General features: G+C 36.2%; 1 protein-coding gene and 1 non-coding gene across 12 annotated transcripts in view; one reads left to right on the plus strand and one right to left on the minus strand.

Annotated features, from left to right (window-relative positions):
* DGKH (diacylglycerol kinase eta) overlaps window positions 1-21468 on the minus strand; it is a 160428-nt gene that overhangs the window by 44001 nt on the left and 94959 nt on the right. For all 11 annotated transcript variants that reach the window (XR_012511716.1, XM_074378233.1, XM_074378235.1 and 8 more), the window contains exons 9-15: window positions 20049-20151; window positions 18747-18906; window positions 16222-16330; window positions 15954-16093; window positions 12365-12449; window positions 7296-7381; window positions 1004-1103 (exon numbers count right to left, since the gene is read on the minus strand). Coding sequence is in view for 10 of the 11 variants with exons in the window: in XM_074378233.1 (XP_074234334.1) it covers window positions 1004-1103; window positions 7296-7381; window positions 12365-12449; window positions 15954-16093; window positions 16222-16330; window positions 18747-18906; window positions 20049-20151 (783 nt within the window). In the remaining variant the exon portion in view is untranslated. The remainder of the gene's footprint in view (window positions 1-1003; window positions 1104-7295; window positions 7382-12364; window positions 12450-15953; window positions 16094-16221; window positions 16331-18746; window positions 18907-20048; window positions 20152-21468) is intronic.
* TRNAT-AGU (transfer RNA threonine (anticodon AGU)) lies at window positions 15733-15807 on the plus strand. The gene has a single exon. It is a non-coding gene; the product is annotated as a tRNA-Thr (tRNA).

The raw sequence follows: 21468 nt of genomic DNA on the forward strand, positions 1-21468 counted from the left end.
CTGCCTAAAATACCTTTTATCTCCACACAATTTCCAGTCCCTTCCGCCTCCCTTTATTTGTCTGATGACTGCCACGACAAAGTTACAGCAGAAATAGTTAAGAGAAATAAAAAATGTGACTACAAAGGGTTTCTGTTTTCTGAAGCTCTCCACAGAGTAGAAAAACAAGAGAAAGAGACGGAAAACTTACAATGTATATTTGTTTGTTTGTTTGTTTGTTTGGGGGAGGTAACTAGGTTTATTTATTTTGTAGTGGAGGTACTGGGGACTGAACCCAGGACCTCGTGCATGCTATGCACTCTACCACTGAGCTATACCCTCCCCACCCCCTGCCCCCAATGTATATTTCTATTTTCTTTTCCTTCCACTCAAAGCCATCATCTATAGCACGAACTGGGGGAGATCTTTCCTTTGCAAAGCCCAAGAGAGCCACGCCTTTTGTTAGAATGCCCTGTCCTGAACAAATGAAAGCAAAGACAGTAGCTTTAAGGTTCAGTAAACTGTTCTTATTTCAGGATCCAAAAGCTCACAGAGGGAAAAAAATATCTATAAAGAAAAAGGCAAAACAAGAAACAGAACCCTGAAAGAGGCTGAGGACCATGATGTCTGGGGAATCCGAGCAATAATTCTGGGAGGGAACCTGAGTGGCCAAGGTCCGTCTGGAAATGGAAAACCATTCGTCTCCCCTTGGAACACCAGGCACCCAGCACTTCCCCCACGTGACTCGATGCTGGTGCATTTCTCCTTCAAAATGTCAATCGGTGGGAAAAAGGAGTTATCAAATTCAGATCATTGGTCTTCAGCAATGCAGTTTTCCTACGTATTAAAGGGGTTAACCATAAAATAGAATATTTTAAACCCTCATATCTGGTTCAGAAGTAATTTTTCTCTTGGTTTACAATGTTTTGGCAGGAAAGCCAATTAACCAACTTTGCTGTAAAACACAGTTCAACGTTAACATTTTCAGTAAAAAAAATTCATGCCCTGAACGTGTCCCACTTACTTTACTGGCCACGGCATCAGCTACAACAGCTTTTTCCAACGTTTTTTCATGTGCCTTCTCTACCTTGGCAACGAAGTCCTTTACAGTTTCACACAGTATCCTTTGAGGAAAAGAAATTGTGCAATTCAGGAAACTCAGCAGGCTGATATGCTTTGATTTACAAACATATTTAAAAATAAGCACAATCAAGTAAACTGTTAAAAGATTGGGATCATTTGTTTATAAACCCAAACTTCTCTCCGCTGGGTAACACGTCTTAGATAAGCTCAAACATTCTAAGTGATAAATGGACACATGAACAAACCTTGTCCTACATAATTTAAATAAGTTGTTTTAAGCTTACAACAAGTCTTTCTCAAATATTTAAATTTTAAAAATTTCTGAGAAGAGTAGTTTTCGATCTTATTTAAAAAATAAAGCATTATCTCCTGCACCTTACATATTCTTATAACAAAACCTGCAGTGTTGAACAAATAAGAATAAATTTGTCACTAATGGTGTCACTGTCGCCTTACTATTCATGATATGGGTATCTTGGAAGCATGTTGTTCTTGAAGAGGAAAGAGGTTGTGTATTATGCTGGAAACCAACGTGCCAGTTGAATTGAGTTATATTCTCTGTAAATCCATTCATTTATTCCCTTAAGATAACCAATGCAATAACATGCAGACTAATTGAATTTAGGTTTTGTTAGTGTCACTAATAAATGGTTTAGCTGTTTGTTTCTTTTAATTACATTTGGTTTCTTTGCAATAGAAATAGACTAAAAGAAAAAAAATCATCTGAAACACTAACAAAATTTGTCAAAAATCTTCAGAACTGGTATCAGATTAAAAACTACAGCCAAAGGAATGGTATATGACCAGCTTTTTGTAGCAAGCACTGATAGTGAATTTTAAAACAAAATCAGACTATTTTAGAATAATGTTTCTCTTTAACATTGATAGAGGTTGAGGAATTTTAAGGGAAAAAAAAGTTTCCAGAAATTACTTTTTCTATTATACTCACAATTTTCTCTGGTATGTGACTGACAAAAAGGTTACATTTCCAGATACATAAGTATTATGAAATTGAGCAATTCAATAAATATAGGACACATATACACATACACGCACAAAAACAAACACACTCTCTGAACCTTCACATTCATCATCTAAGAAAGAATTGAATTACTCCTAACAATTCTTGTTTTGTTTGTTGTGTTTTGGCAACCATTTGTAGATTTCACTTGGACAAAAGGTACTATTTCCTAATCTTCAGTCTTTTTGGCTGGCCTTTTAAACTCAAATTCTTATAGACTCTAGCTTACCATTTATCAGATTCATCCATGTGTAAGTTCCGTCTTCTTTGTTCATGTATAATACTTTCATGGAATTTCTCAAACTGTGAAGGCAGGCTATCATGAACTTTCTTCAATGGACTTCACTGAGATTCCCTAAGATGTCCCACCTCTAGGAAGAGGAGACAGTGGCTTTCCCTCATGTTTATGGAACTCCAAAATAGAGGTCTTATTATTACAACACTGTCTCGAGAAAATTTTCTCTTGGATTTGTAAAACTGCATATGCCATGACATTATCAGAGCCACTGCTGCTGGTATTTCATTAACTCCTAGGGACAGAACCGGTGGGTCACCAGCCTAGGAATGAGAGGGGCAGAAGAAGAGCTTCCCCAGTTGTGTCACGTTGCTAGGCAGACAGAGGCTGCAGGAGAGAGCGCGATCCTGCGTTAGGAGAAATGCTTGCCACATAAGTTGGGGGAATTTCATGGTCCATTAAGTTCCACATTCCAGAAGACAGAGGATATTTATATTCTGGAGGAATGAATTAACTTCCTGTTACACCTAAATAGTGAATGTAGGGTTTTTAAAGTAGAAATCAAATGCATACTTAAAAAGGGTATGATTTCAGAGTCACACCAACTGAGAATTTGCAAATTGGGGAAAAACAAAAATTTTTTTCGTCTTTTTTTTGTTTTTTTGGGGGGGCCATGGGGGGGTCATTAGGTTATTTTATTTATTCTATTTTTTAAATGTATTTACTTTTAGAGGAGGTACTGGGGATTGAACCCAGGACCTTGTGCATGCTGAGCATTCTCTCTACCACCTAGCTATACCCTCGCCTGGGGAAAAACAATTTTAAGATGCATTTACTATAGTAACACAAAAGACATTTTCCAGCTGATACAGTTTCTCCCTTTAATACATAAAGACTTCCAGAAAACACGTGCAAAAAATCAAATAAATGAAAGTAGAACATGCGTCTTCCCACAGAGCTAAAAATATTTTAAATTCCTAATTACATCTTTAATTAATGTTAGTCATAACTTGGATGAGATTTTTCCAGCATTGTTCAATTCATTGTTTTGTTTTATTCTCTCCCTTCCAAGCTGAACACAATTAAATGTGGGCACCAGATATTCAGTTGACGCTAACAACTGTCCCCAGGTAGCATGTTGGGTGATTTCCACCATCACCTCAATTATGTTACATTTATGAGATCTACACATCGCCAGTAGCAGTACCTTCATTTATCAGTTTTCCACTTATTTTTTTAAATAGGGGTAAATGACAAGAAAACATGCAATGCTACACTAAGAAAAACAGGGCAATGGTGCCCAAAAAGAACCACATATTGGTAGGCAGGGATCATACTATGCGAAAAATTATTTTTCATCCAATACAAACAAGTTCCAATCAGAAATTAAAGGTGCCTGACAAGTATCAATACATAATATATTAAAACCCCTAGCTACGATGTGCTCTGAGGAAAGATTCTAACATATTCTACCTCATTTTTCAGTGAAGGGGTTGGCCTAAATTATCTCTAAGATAGATTCTAAATCTAAAATTCTATGGTTATAGGACAATGGTTCCAATCTTACTATTTTTTCCTGTTAATGATCCCATTTTCTGAGAACTTTTGTCTACAGCATAAACTGCATTGACTTAATAACTTGTTTTTTTATTTTTATGAATAAACGATGTCTATACTAATTAGTGCTTCAGAATCTCGGAAAATAACTCATGTGACCGCACCGAACTGACAAAATTCCCAAGTCAAAGAAATGTTGGCTTTATGTTGATTGCCTACATTTTTTAACCTATATATTAGCTATGCTGATGAAACACAGCTTTTCCATCAGCATTTTCAACATTTTAAAGAAGTTAAAAATAGCTTAGGCTACTGAGAATTACTATTTTATGAAATAAATATAAACACGCATAAGAGGTTTAGTTAAAACGTTCTGCCTTAATACAGTCCCATTCAACAAGTAAATGGCATTAACCAAAGAAGGGAGTTCTTTATTTTTACCTAGGTGGTGGTTAAAAGAACGTGTACGTGAATATGTGTGTGTATTATTTTTTTCTAATCACTAAGTTGTACCTTTATCATTTGATCACTTTACTGTGTGTATGTCAAGCCTCCATAACACATTGTTTTTTAAAGCAGGGAGAACTAGTATAGATTTTGTAAATCTTACGGACATAAAACCCAAGTGCAAGATGTGAACCCTGTTTGGATTTTGATTTGAACGAATCAACTGCTTGAAGAAAAAAAAAAAACACGTCAAAACAATTAGGGGAAATTGAATATGGACTGAGTAATTATTATTAATTTTATTAGACTTAAAAAAGATGATTGGCTATACATACTGAAAGTGGAATAAAATGATTTCTGGGATTTGTTTAGAGATACTCTAGCAAGAGAAAGTGGGGAGCAGATGACAACATGTTGATAAGTCCTGAAGCTGAGTGATGCGTGTGGTGGGAAATCATTATAACTGGTGTCTCTACTTTTCTGTATGTTTGAAAAAAGTCCGTAACAAAAATTAATGTAAAAATATACTATATCACTGGGACAAAGTTACCACATATTGTCCCCCTCTTTCTTCTCTTGAAACTCTTTATGGCAAAACTTCTAGAATTTTAATCTGGGGTTGTAAAGGTAGGGTGGTTGGATGAGTAACAAGAGGGGACCAAGGTTGGAAGAGAATCTGCTTAAAGGCAAATGAGCCTGTCAGGGAGAAATCCAAAGCCAAGGCTAGGAGGAGCGCCTCGGTGAGGAGCCAGGCCAACGTCTAAGGAAATATTTGAAATGCAATTGGGAAAACATGAAGTGATGCCATCACAACGTAATACAGCACTCTGTAGTTTATAGGATCTATATTTATTTCATTACGCAACTTAATTCTAACAGTTCCATGAGGGATAGGCATTCTTTCCATTCTTATCCTTGATAAAACAGACACAGATCACAAAGCCAGAAAAATGGCTGAATCTCATTTAGGACCTGAGACTTACAACACTGTGACTTACTTCAGTGGCTTTAGAGCTGTTTTTCAGAAACACTTCAAGGATTCCATAAATGCCTGATTCAAAATTCATTTAGAAATAGAGAATAGAATTTTAAAATGCTCTTAAATCTTTAGAGATACTAGAGAAAAACAATATAAGTATATTAGCTTTCACTTTAGAATTCATTATTTTTGTGCAAATCTTGCACTATATTCAATGTAGTTTCCGGTTATTTCTGTATTTTATTTTGGATACATGGTTGCAAGGAAATTATCTTCAATTAAATAAAAATGGCATCCTTACAACCATGACAAAATATAATATAGAAATAATTAAAATACAGAAATAATTGGAAACTGCATCAAATATAAAACTATAACTGTCACCTATAACCTTACTGCTTATTTTTTCTCATAAATAACTAATAATTTAATCCTATCCAATTTATTAATGCCAACAAAATAGAATTTGTTTATTTTTAATATTGGGATTCTGCATAAAATTTTATTAAAAAAAAGACAATGTTATAAATCAATTATAATCTTAGTTAAAAAATAAAAGGAAAAAATATACAAAATGTAAGAGGCAGTAATCAAACACATTAAACACACCAAGGCCAATATTAAGGCTTTGCTAACATTTGAAACAAGAAAGGTAGCCAGATAAAATATTTACTTAAGAATCATTCTATAATTTGTTATACTTTTAAAAGGTTCCATTTCGACTTTCTGTCTCTTCTAGCAATGTCCTCTAAAATGTCCTATAAAAAAGAATTTGACTCCTGGGGCAGGGACGGCAAATATCAATGTCTTCCTCGTAGAAGCAGCTTAGGTACCTAAGGAAGTAACTTTGGTACATGAATTCAGCCCAAGATGAGAAAGACAATAGGGAATGCTAAAGCCTGGGACAAACTGGAGATTTGTACATTTCCCCGTAAAGCAGTTACCACTAAGTAAGAAAAACTCAACTGTGGCATCAAGCAAAAAACCCGCCCGCAGTACTGCCATCAAACAAAGAGCGTCTGGAGCCCATCAGTCTGGGCAACAATGTGCTTCCCTTGTCTTACGCTGTTCAACTCTCTTCCTATTGCCCAGTCCTGCCTCCTGTTCCTGGGGGTTATGGCATCGAAAACAACAGTCACTACGTTTGCACTTTTTTCACAAGCAAATTTGTTTATAATGATTTCTCTTGTCTTCCCAGGACTTCTTTGGAAATTAAGTGTATAACATACTGAAGTTTGTGTATTTTCTCCTCCACTACTTCCCCACTCCCTTTCTTCTCTTCTTGTCTCTCTCCTCTTTCTATATATCAGTAATATTTGCTTGCTAAGCCAGAATCCTAGACCACGCTCTTACTTTTGCTTATCAGTTGAAAATTTTAGTGAGTTTCTCTTCCATACTTGACATTTCAGTTCTCACGACAGCAGGATAGGATGCTTCAGGACTAAACACTAAGTTCTAGCCAGGCAACATTTGGGATAATAAAATCAAGTAGCTTTGGCTCCATGTATGGAATCATGATAACTTTGAATCTGATAACTTTGAATTAAAATATAATTACATAATTTAAATATGCTGAGAAATGCCATTTTGAAAACTCCCATCATTTCCCTTTTCCTGATGGAAACAGTTCCTAGATAGTAGTGTTTACAGAAATAATGAATTATAGTAAAATGTGTTTTTTATATTATAATTAATCAGAAGTGTTTCTTTAAAATAGGAACTAGATTAATTAAACTCTCAACATTTAATTACACCTTTTTGACAAAAAGGTTTCAAATTTAGCTTCAAGAAATACTCTCTAAATACACTCAACTGCAGATAAGATGCTAAAGTGACTTTTTAAAAACCAGTGCAAATTTAGTATAACTAATTCTACAACCTACTTTGCAGAGATTTTGGGGCAAAATCACAAAGAAATGACATAAGTGGTAGGAAGCAGCTTTCCTTTCATTGTCACCATATAACTACTTCATGGCTTAAGTTCCAAAACTCACTTGGCAGATGATATGACCACTGCATGTTCATCAGAATTGAGGATTTTTGTAAGATGAGCTGCAACCGAGTCTTCATAAATTGTCATCTGAAAAAATAAAAAATCTATACTGTATTATTGTTGCTGGCATTTATACAACTCATTTTTGCCTTGAAAATGGGACTATTTATAACATGTGATACAGGGCAATGGCTATAATGAAACATAAATGGCTTTAATGAAATATATAATATATATGAAAGAGTCATTCTACAAAATAGACAAATATTTCCTTTCTAGGAAAGGATCTTAGTTTCTAGAATTCTTTAATTCAGAGTCTCAGAAAAATTCACAAACTCCTTTAAAAATTTTGTTAATGTCAAATAGCTGAAAATAAGAAAAAAAACTCCTATAATATAGGTCAGTACAAAAAAAAAGCCAGACAACCTAATAAAAACAGGCAAAAGACTAGAAATTTAAAGAGGAAGATATACACATGGTCCATAAGCAGATGAAACGGTGACCATCCTCATCAGCCATCAGGCAAATAGAAACTAAAACCACCATACAGTACCACTACGTCCCTGCAGAACAGCTAACACGAAAACAACAACGATGGCTCGAATATGCCAAGTGCTGGCAAGGTTGTGGAGACACGGGCTTCTCATACACTGCTGGTGGGGGTGCAAATTGATACAACACTGCAGAAAGCTGTTGGGTGGTCTCTATTAAAGCTGAATGTATGCTTAATAGTGTAGGACTCAGCAATTCTACATCTATACCCAAAAGAAGGGCAGAGTGCCTGCACCGCCAGACAGGAACTGGAATGTTCATAGCAGCATCTAATCAATAGTAGAATGGATAACAAACTGTAATATACTCATGGAATGGAATTCTATAGGGCAATGAGAATGCATGACGTGTCACTGTGGATCTCATAGACATAATATTTAGGGAAAGAATTCAGAGACAAAGAAGTGTATACACACAAAATGATTCTATTTTATAAAATACAAAAACAGACAAAATTAATCTATGCTGTTAGAAAGGAAGGCTAGTGGTTACTGGGGTGGGAGGTGGGGGTGGTGAATGAAAACGGGGCTTGGGGGTACTGGTAATGCTGCCTTGTGTCTGGGTATTGATTACACGGGTTCATTTAGTTTGTGGAAATTTATCAAACTGTATGTTTATGATATGTGCACCTTTCTGTATGTACAATTCAACAAAAATTTTAAAAAATGCTGAATGCATGTCATACAATCACATAAGTAAGTATTTCTCGCAAATAATTTAATAATCAAAATGCTAAAGGAGCCCCATACCCCCTTATCTGTTTGACTCAAATGGTAACATTCTGTTTAAAGAACACATCTTTTTAATGTGTAAAAATGTGCACAATAATTAAACAGCCTCATATTCAGAGCCGTCCATCATATGTTTGCCTCAACTATATTCCATGTCACACAGCTCAAAAATGCCCAGAGTAAGCCATCTGCTCTATTCAAGCTGGCCTCCTTTACCCTCCTACTTGACGCATTTTCATTGCTTTTTATCAATCTGCAGCAGTTTATTCAGACTTAAATGAAGATTCAATTACTGACATTCCCCCATCCCACAAGCCTTCCTGACTACCCTCTTCCCAAAGGGATCTTAGTCCTGATTTACAACCAGGGCCACCGGTGTCTAATCACTGTCCTATTCTTTTAAGCGTCTATCTTTTGTCCTTCAAAGGCAGACCACGTATGGAAAAGAAATTTCACATGAAAGAAAGGAGAGGAGGGAGGAAACTCAAAGTTTCACAGAATATTGCATTGACTCACAAATCCACTTACTGATCCCTGGTCTAAACATTAAAAACTACACCTTTACAGTTCAGATTAGAAAAAAATAAAAATATATCTTCTAAAAGAGCAAAAAAGAAAATACTCTTCCAAGAAATTGACCTCATATTTTTTTTTCCTACAGGGTAGATTGTCAAAAAGCCTAAGAAGGTAGGGGACAACTATCATTAATTCCATTTGAATTTAAATTTAAAAATCCAAGTTTTTGTCCATTAAAAATAACCAAAGGCAATGAATATAACCTCTTCCAGAGGAAAATGAAATAACCTCCACATCCAAGGATAAAACTATGGATGTCACTTATAAAACGATTATGGAGTCACTAAGCAGCATTAGGAAGTAATGATAATAGTTGACATTTTTTACTGTGTACCAGGCACTGTGACTGAGTACTCTATGTATTTATCCCATTGATTATCTTGTTTTATGGCCACGAAACCTAAGGCTTGGGTGAGTGGAGTGATTTGCCTAAGACCCACAGCTAAAGAGTTGCAGACAAGCGAGGGGCCCAGCGGTGAGGATGGGTCCTACCCCGTTGTACTGTCCCCCACTCGCTGACCAAGCAAGTCTTGGTCTATGCTTAACTGTATTTGTCAAATGCAAATTTCATCATTTCTCAAGTACATCATTTTAACAGCCGCCTGGCTGGGCTTCCTCTGTCTCTCCTGCCCCTTTTTCAGATCATTCTCCACTTCACAGCACAGTGATTTTTTTCTAAAGTGCAAATCTGATCATGCCACATCCCCACTTAACATGTCTCAGTGTTCTTAGAAAGTCAAAACTATTCAGCTAACAGGCAAGAGCTTCCATAATTCCTAAGACTCTCCATGATCCAAACTCTTCTTTCCTCAGCTCTGCCCTGTCTTTTGATGCTCTTCCCTTGCACCGTAAGCTCTAACTCTACAGAATTACTCGTAGCATCCCAAATGTACCAAGAGCCTTACTATCAAGCTCTGCGGAATGCTCTTTTTCAACTGGCTAATTCCTCCTTCTCTGTTTTGTGCTGAAAACCCGGTTTAGGTACAACCTCCTCTGTAAACACTTCACTGAACTTGCCAGGCTAAGAACCCTCTCTTCTGTGTGGCGATTACACCCTGAAAATAACTTAAACATTGCTGATCTTTTCCTATCTGTCCCTCCCACAAGACCAGAGATTCCCAAACTTTCTAGGCTCATGGCATCATTAGTGTCTTAATAATTTCATCACAGTGCCCCTAGGCTAAAAGAAATACTTAAAAGTAGTTAAGTCTGAACAAATTAATAAGTATTTATGCCCTAACAACTTCATAATCATTTGAGAAAAATAATACACATAAATTAAAAGAAAAAATAATATCTTATTTCATTCTTAAATAACTAACTGTGAGCCTCTGGGCACTGTATACACCTCAAACCTTAGAATCAGATTGGACAATGGTACCGTCATTGCTACTGAAGGAAATCATGGAATCCCTATTCTTCCAATGTGTAAAAAGTACAACAGCAAATAAGATCACTTAATTATGGCCATAAGGAATTAATCAGTAAAACCGTCACAATTTCTTAAGCTCTATAATTCTACAGTGCCAGGGGAAAGCTAACAGTTAATAAGATAGGAAAATCAACTGCATTTTGTGTCTTTTTAAGGAAAACTGGAAAAACAATAATAATTTCACAGTCACGCATAAAGGAACCCAAAATAGATATTTTCTTTAAAAAAATATAAGCTCGAAAATTAGGTTGAGCCTAAGAAGAAAGAAGAAATCTTTTACTGTAGTTTTCAAGGCAAAATCAGAATGATGCCACACTCTTTTAACCTGTAATCTTAAGGCATGCTATCCCCATGTGATAAAATATTTTAAAAAGAAACCAAACTAAATGAAGTTCCATTAAAACCTTTTTATATTTAAAAAAAAAAAACAGCTTCCTTCTGTGTAGTTACAATTGTATCTCACAGTTAGTGATCACATATGTGATAAAAGTAAAGTTGTCTACCTTCATTTTATATGCTAGGAAATATATATTTTTGAAGTAAATAGTGCAAAAGAATCCCTCTCTTTTGTCTCTTTGGAGACTAATAACATTCAAAAAAATACTATTAAGAAAAAAGATTGGCTCCTATAAAAAGCATTATGTTTCTAGTTGGATAAAATACTATTAATAAACAAAAATGCTGCTGGAAATAAAGCAGTAAATACACTAATCTTTAATAGTAATTATCTCTGAGTGGCAGGGCTATAGGTAAACTTTTAATTTTCTTTTTGATGTATTTTTGAGTTTTCCAAATTTTTTAGAAGCAGTTGTTGCTACTTTTAAATCAGGGAAAAAATTTAAATACAATTAGCTTCTTTAAGGAATAACCCACGTTTCTGGTAATCATTCCTTAGTTTCGACAAGTTCATAATTTTCTTAGTGGCAAAGATTTCCACTGTAAAAGAAACAGATGAATTTTCCTAGAGGGAAAAAGAAGCTCTCATAGCTCAAATGGTCTTAGTGAGTCTGCGAATAATCCTTTGAAAATTAGGCTCTGTCTTAAGCCTCCAGTACTTTGAGATTGAATCAGAATGCTGAATCTTTAGGGAGGTATGAAAACTAAGTTATTAATGGTCTGTAGCAGGGATGGAATGAATGAAGGGCACTGTCTTCCTTGGTTGATCTTGATAAACAGGCTTAACCTAGAGACCTGCTCCGATGCACCCTCCACACAGCAGGCGAGGCAGGAAGAGAGAAACGCTACAACATTATGGGTACAAGTACTGATGCGTTTGGGGATTATTTAAGGGAGTTGGGTGAACACCTGATAATCAGGCTGAAGCAGAAGATGAGTAAAAGCTAACAGGAACCCGGCATCAGCCAGCTTCCCCGGAGCCCTGTGGATGAGAGGAAGCAGGCGGGTGGGGGAATGAACGATCAGGGGTGGGAGCAACGGATCTTGCATGCCTGGTACTTTCCACACACTCATCACCTCCTGTAATCCTCACAACATGTGGCCTCCTCTCCAGATGAGGTAACGGAAGCCCATGAGGGCGAGTGACGTGGCTGAATTCCCACACCTAGGGTGGGTGCCCTGGAAGGACTCTAGCCCACACAGTAATAAGAATTCTTTCCTCTGGGGGAGAGGACTAGAAGCAGTCAATGAGACCAAACTTCAAATTCAAAAAAAATTACAATTAAGTAAACATGCTACCATATCTTATAAGGTTTTTTTTAATTGCTCAAGACACTCACCCCCACTTTCAAATGATAAATACGTAAAGGATTAAAGTCTTACATAAAATTCTTCAGATGCTTCTGGAGGTTCTGAAAGTAGAGAAGACTTTGGTGGCAATTTGAGTTCATAGGTCATTATACTCCACCTGAAAGGAGAAGAACTTTGGTCTAAGATTCGTTTAAAATTTAATAAACTGACTTTGTTCTCACCTCAAACACACATATGTGCATATCTATTCATGAACTATGGTTTACTGCGTTCTAAAACAACCAAATATGGGAAGAGATGGAGTTTTGGTAATCTCATGAGATGCTGAATTCACAGCCTATGATTTCCGTATCTTACCAATTCTCTAATGACCTCCCAACATGTTAAGGCCATGGCCCACAGAGAGAAATGCACAGATGTAACAACACCTCCCCTCCTCACTCGGTGCAATGCATTCTGACTTCTATTTCTTTCTGGTTCACTTTTTAAATAATGCTAACTGCAGTTTCTAACTATGGGTCACAGCCTGAAATTCTAAAACAGTGTCCTAGATTAAACAAATGCATATGACCTATGAAAAGTAAATCATTCTGATGTAACAGTCTTGCCCAGTCAGCTTATAAAGCCATGAAATGAAAATCAGCTAAATCTCCCTTCTTACATTAAGAAAGTAAGCGTGGGATTGAGAGGAAAATGTTAATAGAAATAATATGTCATTGAAGCACATGTATTTCAATTGGCTGTAAATATTAATGTCAGACCAGACATTGAATCATTTGGTGTTAGAGAAAAGCAGTCAATTCCAGATAAATCCAGTCTTCTATCTAAAATCGCAGTTTCAAGATTGGGGAAGGATATTTGGGAAAGGACATTATCAATGTCAGTAACAGTTTGTGGTTAAAGATTTTTCCAAGACACAAAGCATAACAAAAGCAGAACTGTGACATATGAATTTTAAGAAAAGCACATCACAGTGGAAGCCAGTGATAGAACCTGCAGGAAAATCCCAAGGTTAGCATCAGTATTTAAACAGAAACTAGTATATCATTCAGACTAATGTCTTTGCATAAAAACGAAAATTCTGAGAAAATTCCCCAAAAGACATAGGTTACATATTAAGATGTGTAAATTAAATAGTTGAGTATAGCTACTACTCAACTCTTGACATGAATATACTATATATATTTGATCACAAAAAGCCATTCATTCGTTCATCCATCTGCGCAACAGATATGTACTGAACGTCTCAAAGTGACAGACAGTATTCCAGAGTCTGCAAATACAAAATTGAGTAAAATTTCCCTAATAAAGCTTATATTTAAGTGCAGAGAACAGATGTAATACTGAGAACAAATAAAATAATTACACTTTGTGAACTTCAAATAGGGAAACTCACAATTGGAAACATGATAGTCAAGTCCCAGAGAGCTGGAAATACTCCTCGGGTTAAAGGACAGTTAAAGAAATGGGAAAGAAATCCACCCACACGTCTTAAGTTCCTTGCACCTTCCACGCTAACCTTCTTCCCTTGACAGGTAATGGCTGGGGCAGAAGGAACATGAGCAAGTGGCAGCAGGAATCAGGGAGGGATGCCTTTTGGTACCAGCTATTGCCTATTGGACGCCAGAAGGTAAGGACCCATTTGGTGAGCACGTGCATTAAAAAGAGAGTGTGGCGCTGAGCAAAGCCCCTGGGAAGCAGAGTCTGCACTGGGGTTTAGAGAGCCAATTCAACCACTTATTTAGCTATGTGACACCAATAATATAAAATCTTCCTGAGCCTTTTTACCTGTAAGATGGAGATGATAAAATATTAGCCATCTCTAAGTGTGTAGTGAGAATTAAACGAGATGAAGTGGCAGGTGGACAAAAATTATCAGTCATTCCTTCCTCCCACGGTCTCCACAAGACTCAGTTTTCATCTTTGTAAAACAGTCATAATAATGCTTTTCTTAGCCAAAACCACAGTGTCGTTTTGAGGATCAAATAAATTAATATATATAAAAAAGCTTCTAGGATGTGGAATATTATGAAACATCCATTTTTTTTCACCTGGTCTTTACAAATCATATTCTTTAATAAAGAAAGAACAAAATATTTCTGTGTTTCTGACAATAGTCCAAGGTTTTTCAATCCACTTTGATTTTTTTTCTTGTGTGTATGTTTTTTTTTTTTTTTTTGCTGGTCTGAATTAAGGAATTTTACCATGGGGGTGCTATTTCTTGGCTAACCACCTGGAGAAGTTAATTTTTATAACATACGAGGGAAAAGCACACAGTCAGAGCAAAGGAAATGCCTCAGAGCGTTTCCAAGGATGTGGGGAAGAGTGGTATTTAAATTGACAACAAAAAGCCATTTAAAATACCTTGTGTGGTTTGGAAAGCTCTGAATTGGGCAGTCATCTGGGAAATCACCTCCAGCCTCCCTCAAAGACTGGATACTGAGTCCACTTTCTGCTCCCAAACTACTGGGGGACCCCTCTCATGACTTGTTTTGGATAAACACAGACGAACGTCCAGCTTTCTTTTAAAATATCCTGTCAGCCAAAGAATCAGCCGTGACAGCATTACCTTATGACAGGCGAGGTTACAATTAATTAGGTTATAGCTTATTTTAGAGTAATTACATTTTAGATTGGTGGCTCCCTGATGAGATTTTGTTATTTTCGGGAAGAGTTCCACAGATGGCTAATCCTATCAAAGTTGTTTTGATTCATATGAGCTCCAGGTTATGAGATCTTGATATTCGCCTTCTACTGATGCTGGAGGTGACTGCTTACTGCGTCCTGACTGCTCCCCACACCCCAGTTCTAAATGCCCCCTCCACAGAACTCAGCATACACACCCTGTGGTGCCTTTTTTATATGTGGGGTATTTAGAGAGGAAGCAGTTAAGAAGATGCAATCAAGGATCCAGTAAACACGGTGATGGTTCCTTCATATGAAGCTGTCTTCCTAATGCTTCCCTGTCCCTGGGAAAGGATTTTTTCTTTTAGTATTTCATATTTTACTGGTTCAGTTCCTCCTCAATATGTATAATTAAGAAGAGATGCTCTAACGTATCTAAAGTTTATGTGTCATTCTTAGTTTTAATGAAACCAGAAGATGATGGGGCCTTCATCATACTCATCAGACGTACTCCCTCCCGCCCTCATTAACCATTTAAGATTTTTGACCCAAATATCAGTTAAAGGTAATTACTATCAACATAAACTCTATCTTTAAAATAATAGGTTCATTAAACCAATTTTCTCAGGTTGTTTGGTTTTTGCTTTTTGTTTGTTTTTATAACTCATTCATTCACTCCCAAAACGTATTTTCTGAGTGTCTGTTCCATGCCAGGCTCTGTTCTAGATCTCAGGGATGGGCAAGGATGGGAAGTCTCTGCCTTCATGGGCTTACTGTCAGTAAAACTTTAATTATCAAAACAGGATATGGGTTGGGGAGGGTATAGCTCAAGTTGGTAGAGCGTGTGCTTAGTATGCACAAGGTCCTGGGTTCAATCCCCAGTACCTCTGCTAAAAATAAACAAATCTAATTACCTCCCTCCCACCAGAATAAAATAATTAAATAATACAGTAATAAGTAAATAAAATATTTTTTTTAAAAGGGTATCAGTATGCCACTTTCCACCTAGTTTTAGAAGAGAATTTGTTATTATTACCTGTCCAGCATTTTGGTACTGGCTCGTTCCAGCTTCTCCAGTATCTGTGGAAGTTGGGTGTCATCATCGTATGAACCTCCCCAGCCAAGAACCCGGGCCAGGTCATTTCCTGTACCCAGAGGCAGGACTCCCAGCTGACACTGAAAGAGAGCCCCACAGAAGACCTCAGACAAGTTGAGACATAGGGACTATGTCATTTCTGCACTTCTTGGGTTACTAGATTAGGATACATTCATGTTAACTAGCAATGAAAAGAATGAGCACTTGCCTGTTTATTCAAGTTGAGTTTATCAATTTCTGACAAAACCCAACCTACACTTCCATCTCCTCCACAAACGAGAATCCGGAAATTGTCAAACTTCTGGAACAATCTTAAACTGAAAGCAAGAATTACTTTATTTAAGTATAAATACATTAAAAACCACTTTCCCCAATTCTCGGTCATTCTGTTATTTATTGGTATTCACGTTCAGGTTAAATATGAGAATTCTTACTTACATGTGAATTATACTACAGAAATTACTTTGAGTGCAATGTTTAACTCAAGAAAACGTCTCAACTATAAAGAGGAAAGGAGCTTATAAGTAGAAATGGAGATAAATTAGGAGGATAGGGGAGTGAGAAACGAGAAAATGAAAAAGCAGCAGAACCCAGGAAAGAGAATGAAAGGTAAGTGATACAAAATGGTAAAGGGGGTGATTTTTCTCTTTCCCTCATAAGGATATGTTATTTCCATACGCAGCATATTACAAAAGAGGGCAGGGATCCCAGGGCACTGATGCTCTGAGGTGGCCTTTGGGGCAGTTCCGGAGACCCACCAACCTCACTGGTGTACCCCTGTCATACTTCTAGTTGCTTTTTCTCCTCCTCTTCTCCTAGTCTCAGGTCCATCATTTTACTTCTGTCTTCCTTCATCTCAACTTTTGACACTTCTCACCTCCTGAATGGACCTTGGTACACCTCAACTATTGTGGGAAATCGAAAAAATATGTTATGGAGACACTATCAAGAAGTTTCACAAACGGAGTGCCTTCAAATCTTAAGGGGTGGATGGAAAAAGTAAATGTCAAGAATATAAAGTATTAGATACATGCACCCCAATGTCCATAGCAGCACCATTTACAATAGCCAAGACATGGAACCAACCTAAATGTCCATCGACTGATGACTGGATAAAGAAGTTGTGGTATGTTTATACAATGGAATACTACTCAGCCATAAAAAAGAATAAAATAATGCCATTTGCTGCAGCAACATTGATGGACCTAGAGCTTGTCATTCTAAGTGAAGTAAGCCAGAAAGAGAAAGAAAAATACCATGTATCAGTTATATATGGAATCTAAAAAAAAAAAGAGAGAGAGAGAAAAAGAGTACTCATAAACTCATCTACAAAACAGAAACAGACTCAAAGACACAGTAAACAATCTTATGGTTACCGGGGGGGGGGGGGGAAACGGGTGGGAAGGGATAAATTTGGGAGTCTGAGATTTGCAAATGTTAGCCACCATATATAAAAATAGATTTAAAAAATCCAAATTTCTTCTGTATAGCACAGGGAGCTATATTCAATATCTTATAATAATCTTCAGTGAAAAAGAATATGAAAACAAATATATGTATGTATATGCATGACTGGGACATCATGCTGTACACCAGAAATTGACACATTGTAACTGACTATACTTCAGTAAAAAAAAAGAATATAAGATATTAAAACCATGAAGGATTATAACACAGATTGTGCTAGCAAGGGAAACAAAGCTAACCATCAATGGAAGTGACAAAGGAGAGAAGAGAGGCCAGATGAGGAAGTGCCCGGACTCATACAGGGGAAAAGAAGGGATGTACAAGCACATATGGAAGGAATTGGACTTAAATGAAGAAGACCAACACCATGGGACCAGAAGGGCCTGAGACAGCAAGAAAAAGGCAGTGGAAACAAGAAGGAAGACCCTGAAGGGACAAAAGTGAAAAGAGGCATATAGAGAGACTGAGGAGAGAAACAGAGAAGACAGGAAAGTGCTAAATCACAAAATGCAAAAGGCCTTTTCAGGAACTGATATCTAAAATCTCCATTTCTACTGGATTCATGCGTTAAGGTGACAGTGGAGCTCAAGAGAAAAGCCGAGTTGGCATCAGTGAATCATAAGGAGATTGCAGGTCCCTGGTTCAGATGACACAACATTACCTGTTCAACGAAAATCATACATATGTACTAACAATGGACTCAAAATGCCTCAAGGCATTTCCCTCATTGAAAATATATTTTTTCCCGCCCCCCAATTTTAGGTTATGTGACGTTCCAGAAAGTTGGAAACTAGCAATTAACAAAAGTACTATTTTTGTTATTTATGTGAACTGAGTCTGAAATCCTTAAGGACCTGTCCTTGAGACCTACTACAAAATCTGTGCTTTGGTTAAACAATGATCTGTATTATATAAAAATCAATACTAGCCTTCCATACAAATCATTTTCTAAGGTTATTTTTGGTATGTCTCTATTTATACAAGTTGCTCTTTCGTAGAGCTAAGTAAACTGTGTTGTTTGATGTAGGACACATCCTAAAGTATTTTCTAAACAAATTTTGGAATTTTCAGCACACAAGGAAGTTACACAAATATCAAAATGGTCGTGTTAAAATTTATAATTAGAGCTTTAAAAAAAAGGGAGGCGTGGGAAGATCAACACAGAGAGGTCTAGCTGAATCTACAATTTTCGTGAATTGAAAAGCCAAACGTACTTCACAGTCAGTGCAACAATTCATTCAAATGAGATTTGTCAATAATCATTACCCTAAATGAGGACCTCCATTCATTAAATCAAACACCTGAGCCGGATTTAGTAACTGTTTAAATCGACGAAGAAACTTTACTCCCTGATTATCTCCACTCTTAGAATTGACAAAAACCAACAGAGGACTAACACAGAATGAAAACGTTGCTCTACAGAAACCTGCAAAAAAAAAACAACAACAAAAAAAAACACAGTACAAGATCAGTATGTACAGCTTTCTCTTTTAAATTATTAACAAAACTTCAGGAAAAAAGATAAATTCATAAATAAAGAACCTTGTTTATTACTTTAACAATAACTTAAAATTTAGCCCTCCAAATGGAGATAGGCTTATTATTTACATACTACGACTACAAAATATATCTTCTAAAGTATGCTCTATAATGTAAAATCATACCAAAGATGGTAAAAGTATTAATCATAGATAATTTAAGACTGACCACCTGCCTTAACAATACTTAATCATTAAGAGAAATCAATCATAGTCTATAAATTCACATTTGTTAAAGAATTCATGTTCATATTCAGTATTACAAAATATTTTAACTGCTCCTTGAGAAGGCCTTAGAAAATATTTTAAATTCTTTAACCTTACAGTAAATAACAGAATCTTGATATATCAAGGTTATGGGGAGGGGCTGTTAACAGCACAAGTCAAAGTTAATCATATCTTCTGTGGCTTATATCCTCATATTTACAATCTCTATTGGCATAATTTATATAAAAAGTTTGGAGAGCATAAGGCACTTTATCGATGAAAAATATTAATGATGGTTTATGATCAAGGTATTTTGTAATCTGGCTTGCTTACAAGGAAGTTATTAGTATGCTAACCCAAACCAGTGCTGTAAACATATTCTTCTGTACTTACAACTAAGCTGTAAGATACTGGAAGAAGTGGGAGAATTTATAGGAATACAAATTCCTGCGCTGAAATTGTAGGAAAACAAGTTGAAATATGAGCTACACTAATGGGCAGTTTCGACTCTGGAGGAGAAAAAAAATCACTTATAAAAATTAACCTTTTCAGATTGCATTTTGTTATAGAATAATGATCTTTATTTGCTTCAATGTAAAATCTATAAATCTTATACAATGTAATTTCACCACTGTTATAGCTATGTTAAACCTTAATTTTAAAATGTTCTTTTATAAATTAAATAAACTGAAATGGAATTATTATGTAAAAACTGACCAGAATAACCAATTTCTAGACATCAAGTTCTATTTATTCTAGGTAAAGAGATGTACTTATCAACATTCATACGCTCAAATTATACACTTACACCACTGCTACATACCGTCAGAGTCTGTGCTGTTGAGTGCAATTGGAGGTATGACAGACACTTTACATTGGCCAAGTGGACAAATAGGATGGTATAAATCTTTGCAGGCAGTGTGTACCTAATAACAAAGAAGGAAACCTTCAAGAATCATAAAAACACATCACTGTTTTGTTATGGCATAAATGATATCAAAGGAACTGATAAATGAGGACCAAGTGCATCACAAAATGTTCAGTAACTCATAAATTACTTTAATGGCATAATATTTAATATCCCTTGAAGGAATGAGCTAATCATGTTAGAGATGGGAATTTGATTTGGCCCGTGCAGCCTGTTTCCATGATTGTCTCAGGCAAGCAGTATGGAGTCACTGAATGCCCGGTGGAGGCAAGGAGAGAGGAAGAGAGGGGAAAGGCGTGCAGAGGAAGGGAGGTAAGGGAGGAGGGGAGAAAGGGAGGGAGGTGGGGAGCGAACCAGCATGTGTCATCACTGTCCACAGGAAAAACTGATGACATTGACCTTATAAAATTCTTACAGAATTCAGTGAAAGTAAACACAATTTCTACTGTGTCTGCTGTTTTCTGCAGTGATCTTATAACTTTCTATCCACACCTCTTTTATAACATTGTCATGTTTTTGTAGTTTTTAAGTACATCCACGCCTATTTTCTCAGCTAGACTTCTGGCTCTATAAGGAAAAGGATCGGGTCCTACCATCGCCCACTCATCTTAAGTGGTACACATCACAGGCACTCAGCAAATGTGTTAACTCTGTAGGGAAAAAAGTTTCAACGTCACTCAATCAAGGCTAACACATTAAGTAGGACCCAAGCAATTTAGAATGATTTATGTTCTCACCTAGAGAGCCTTTAAATGTTTTATTAGTAAAAGAAGAAATTTCATGAAGCACTTATTTAACATGGCTTTATTTCATTAGTCCTTTTAGAAAACTAGTGTATAAATTGAACACGTATTTATCAAAACTTCTGAGAAAGTAACTGAAATTTAATAGTGATTCTTGTTCTGCCAATGACCTTTTGAACAGTTTCCTATTATGACTTATAATGATTAACAATCCAAATGGATTTTCAAAAAAGAAGCATGCACAGATAGTTTTAAAAGGAATTAAAAAAGAGCAAAACAGAAAAATATTTATAACAATGTTAAATGAGAAAAGCAGAGATAAAATTGTATCTTGACTATTTTTACAGAAAAGATAAAATTATGTCCAGAGGCTGGACAACAGCTGGAAAAATTAGGAGTTGACTCATTAGGATTATGGAATTATGGTTTTGGTTCATTCTGAACATAGATGACTATGTTTAGACACTATATTTTCTGCTGTTAGAAACTCATATTTTAAAGGCAAAATACTATGTTAACAGACAAATGAAAGTGTAAGACGTACAAGGTTAAGAAGAATGTGACAGAGGTGA

This window comes from Camelus bactrianus, chromosome 14, assembly GCF_048773025.1.
Source record: "Camelus bactrianus isolate YW-2024 breed Bactrian camel chromosome 14, ASM4877302v1, whole genome shotgun sequence".
Classification (NCBI taxonomy): Eukaryota; Metazoa; Chordata; class Mammalia; order Artiodactyla; family Camelidae; genus Camelus; species Camelus bactrianus.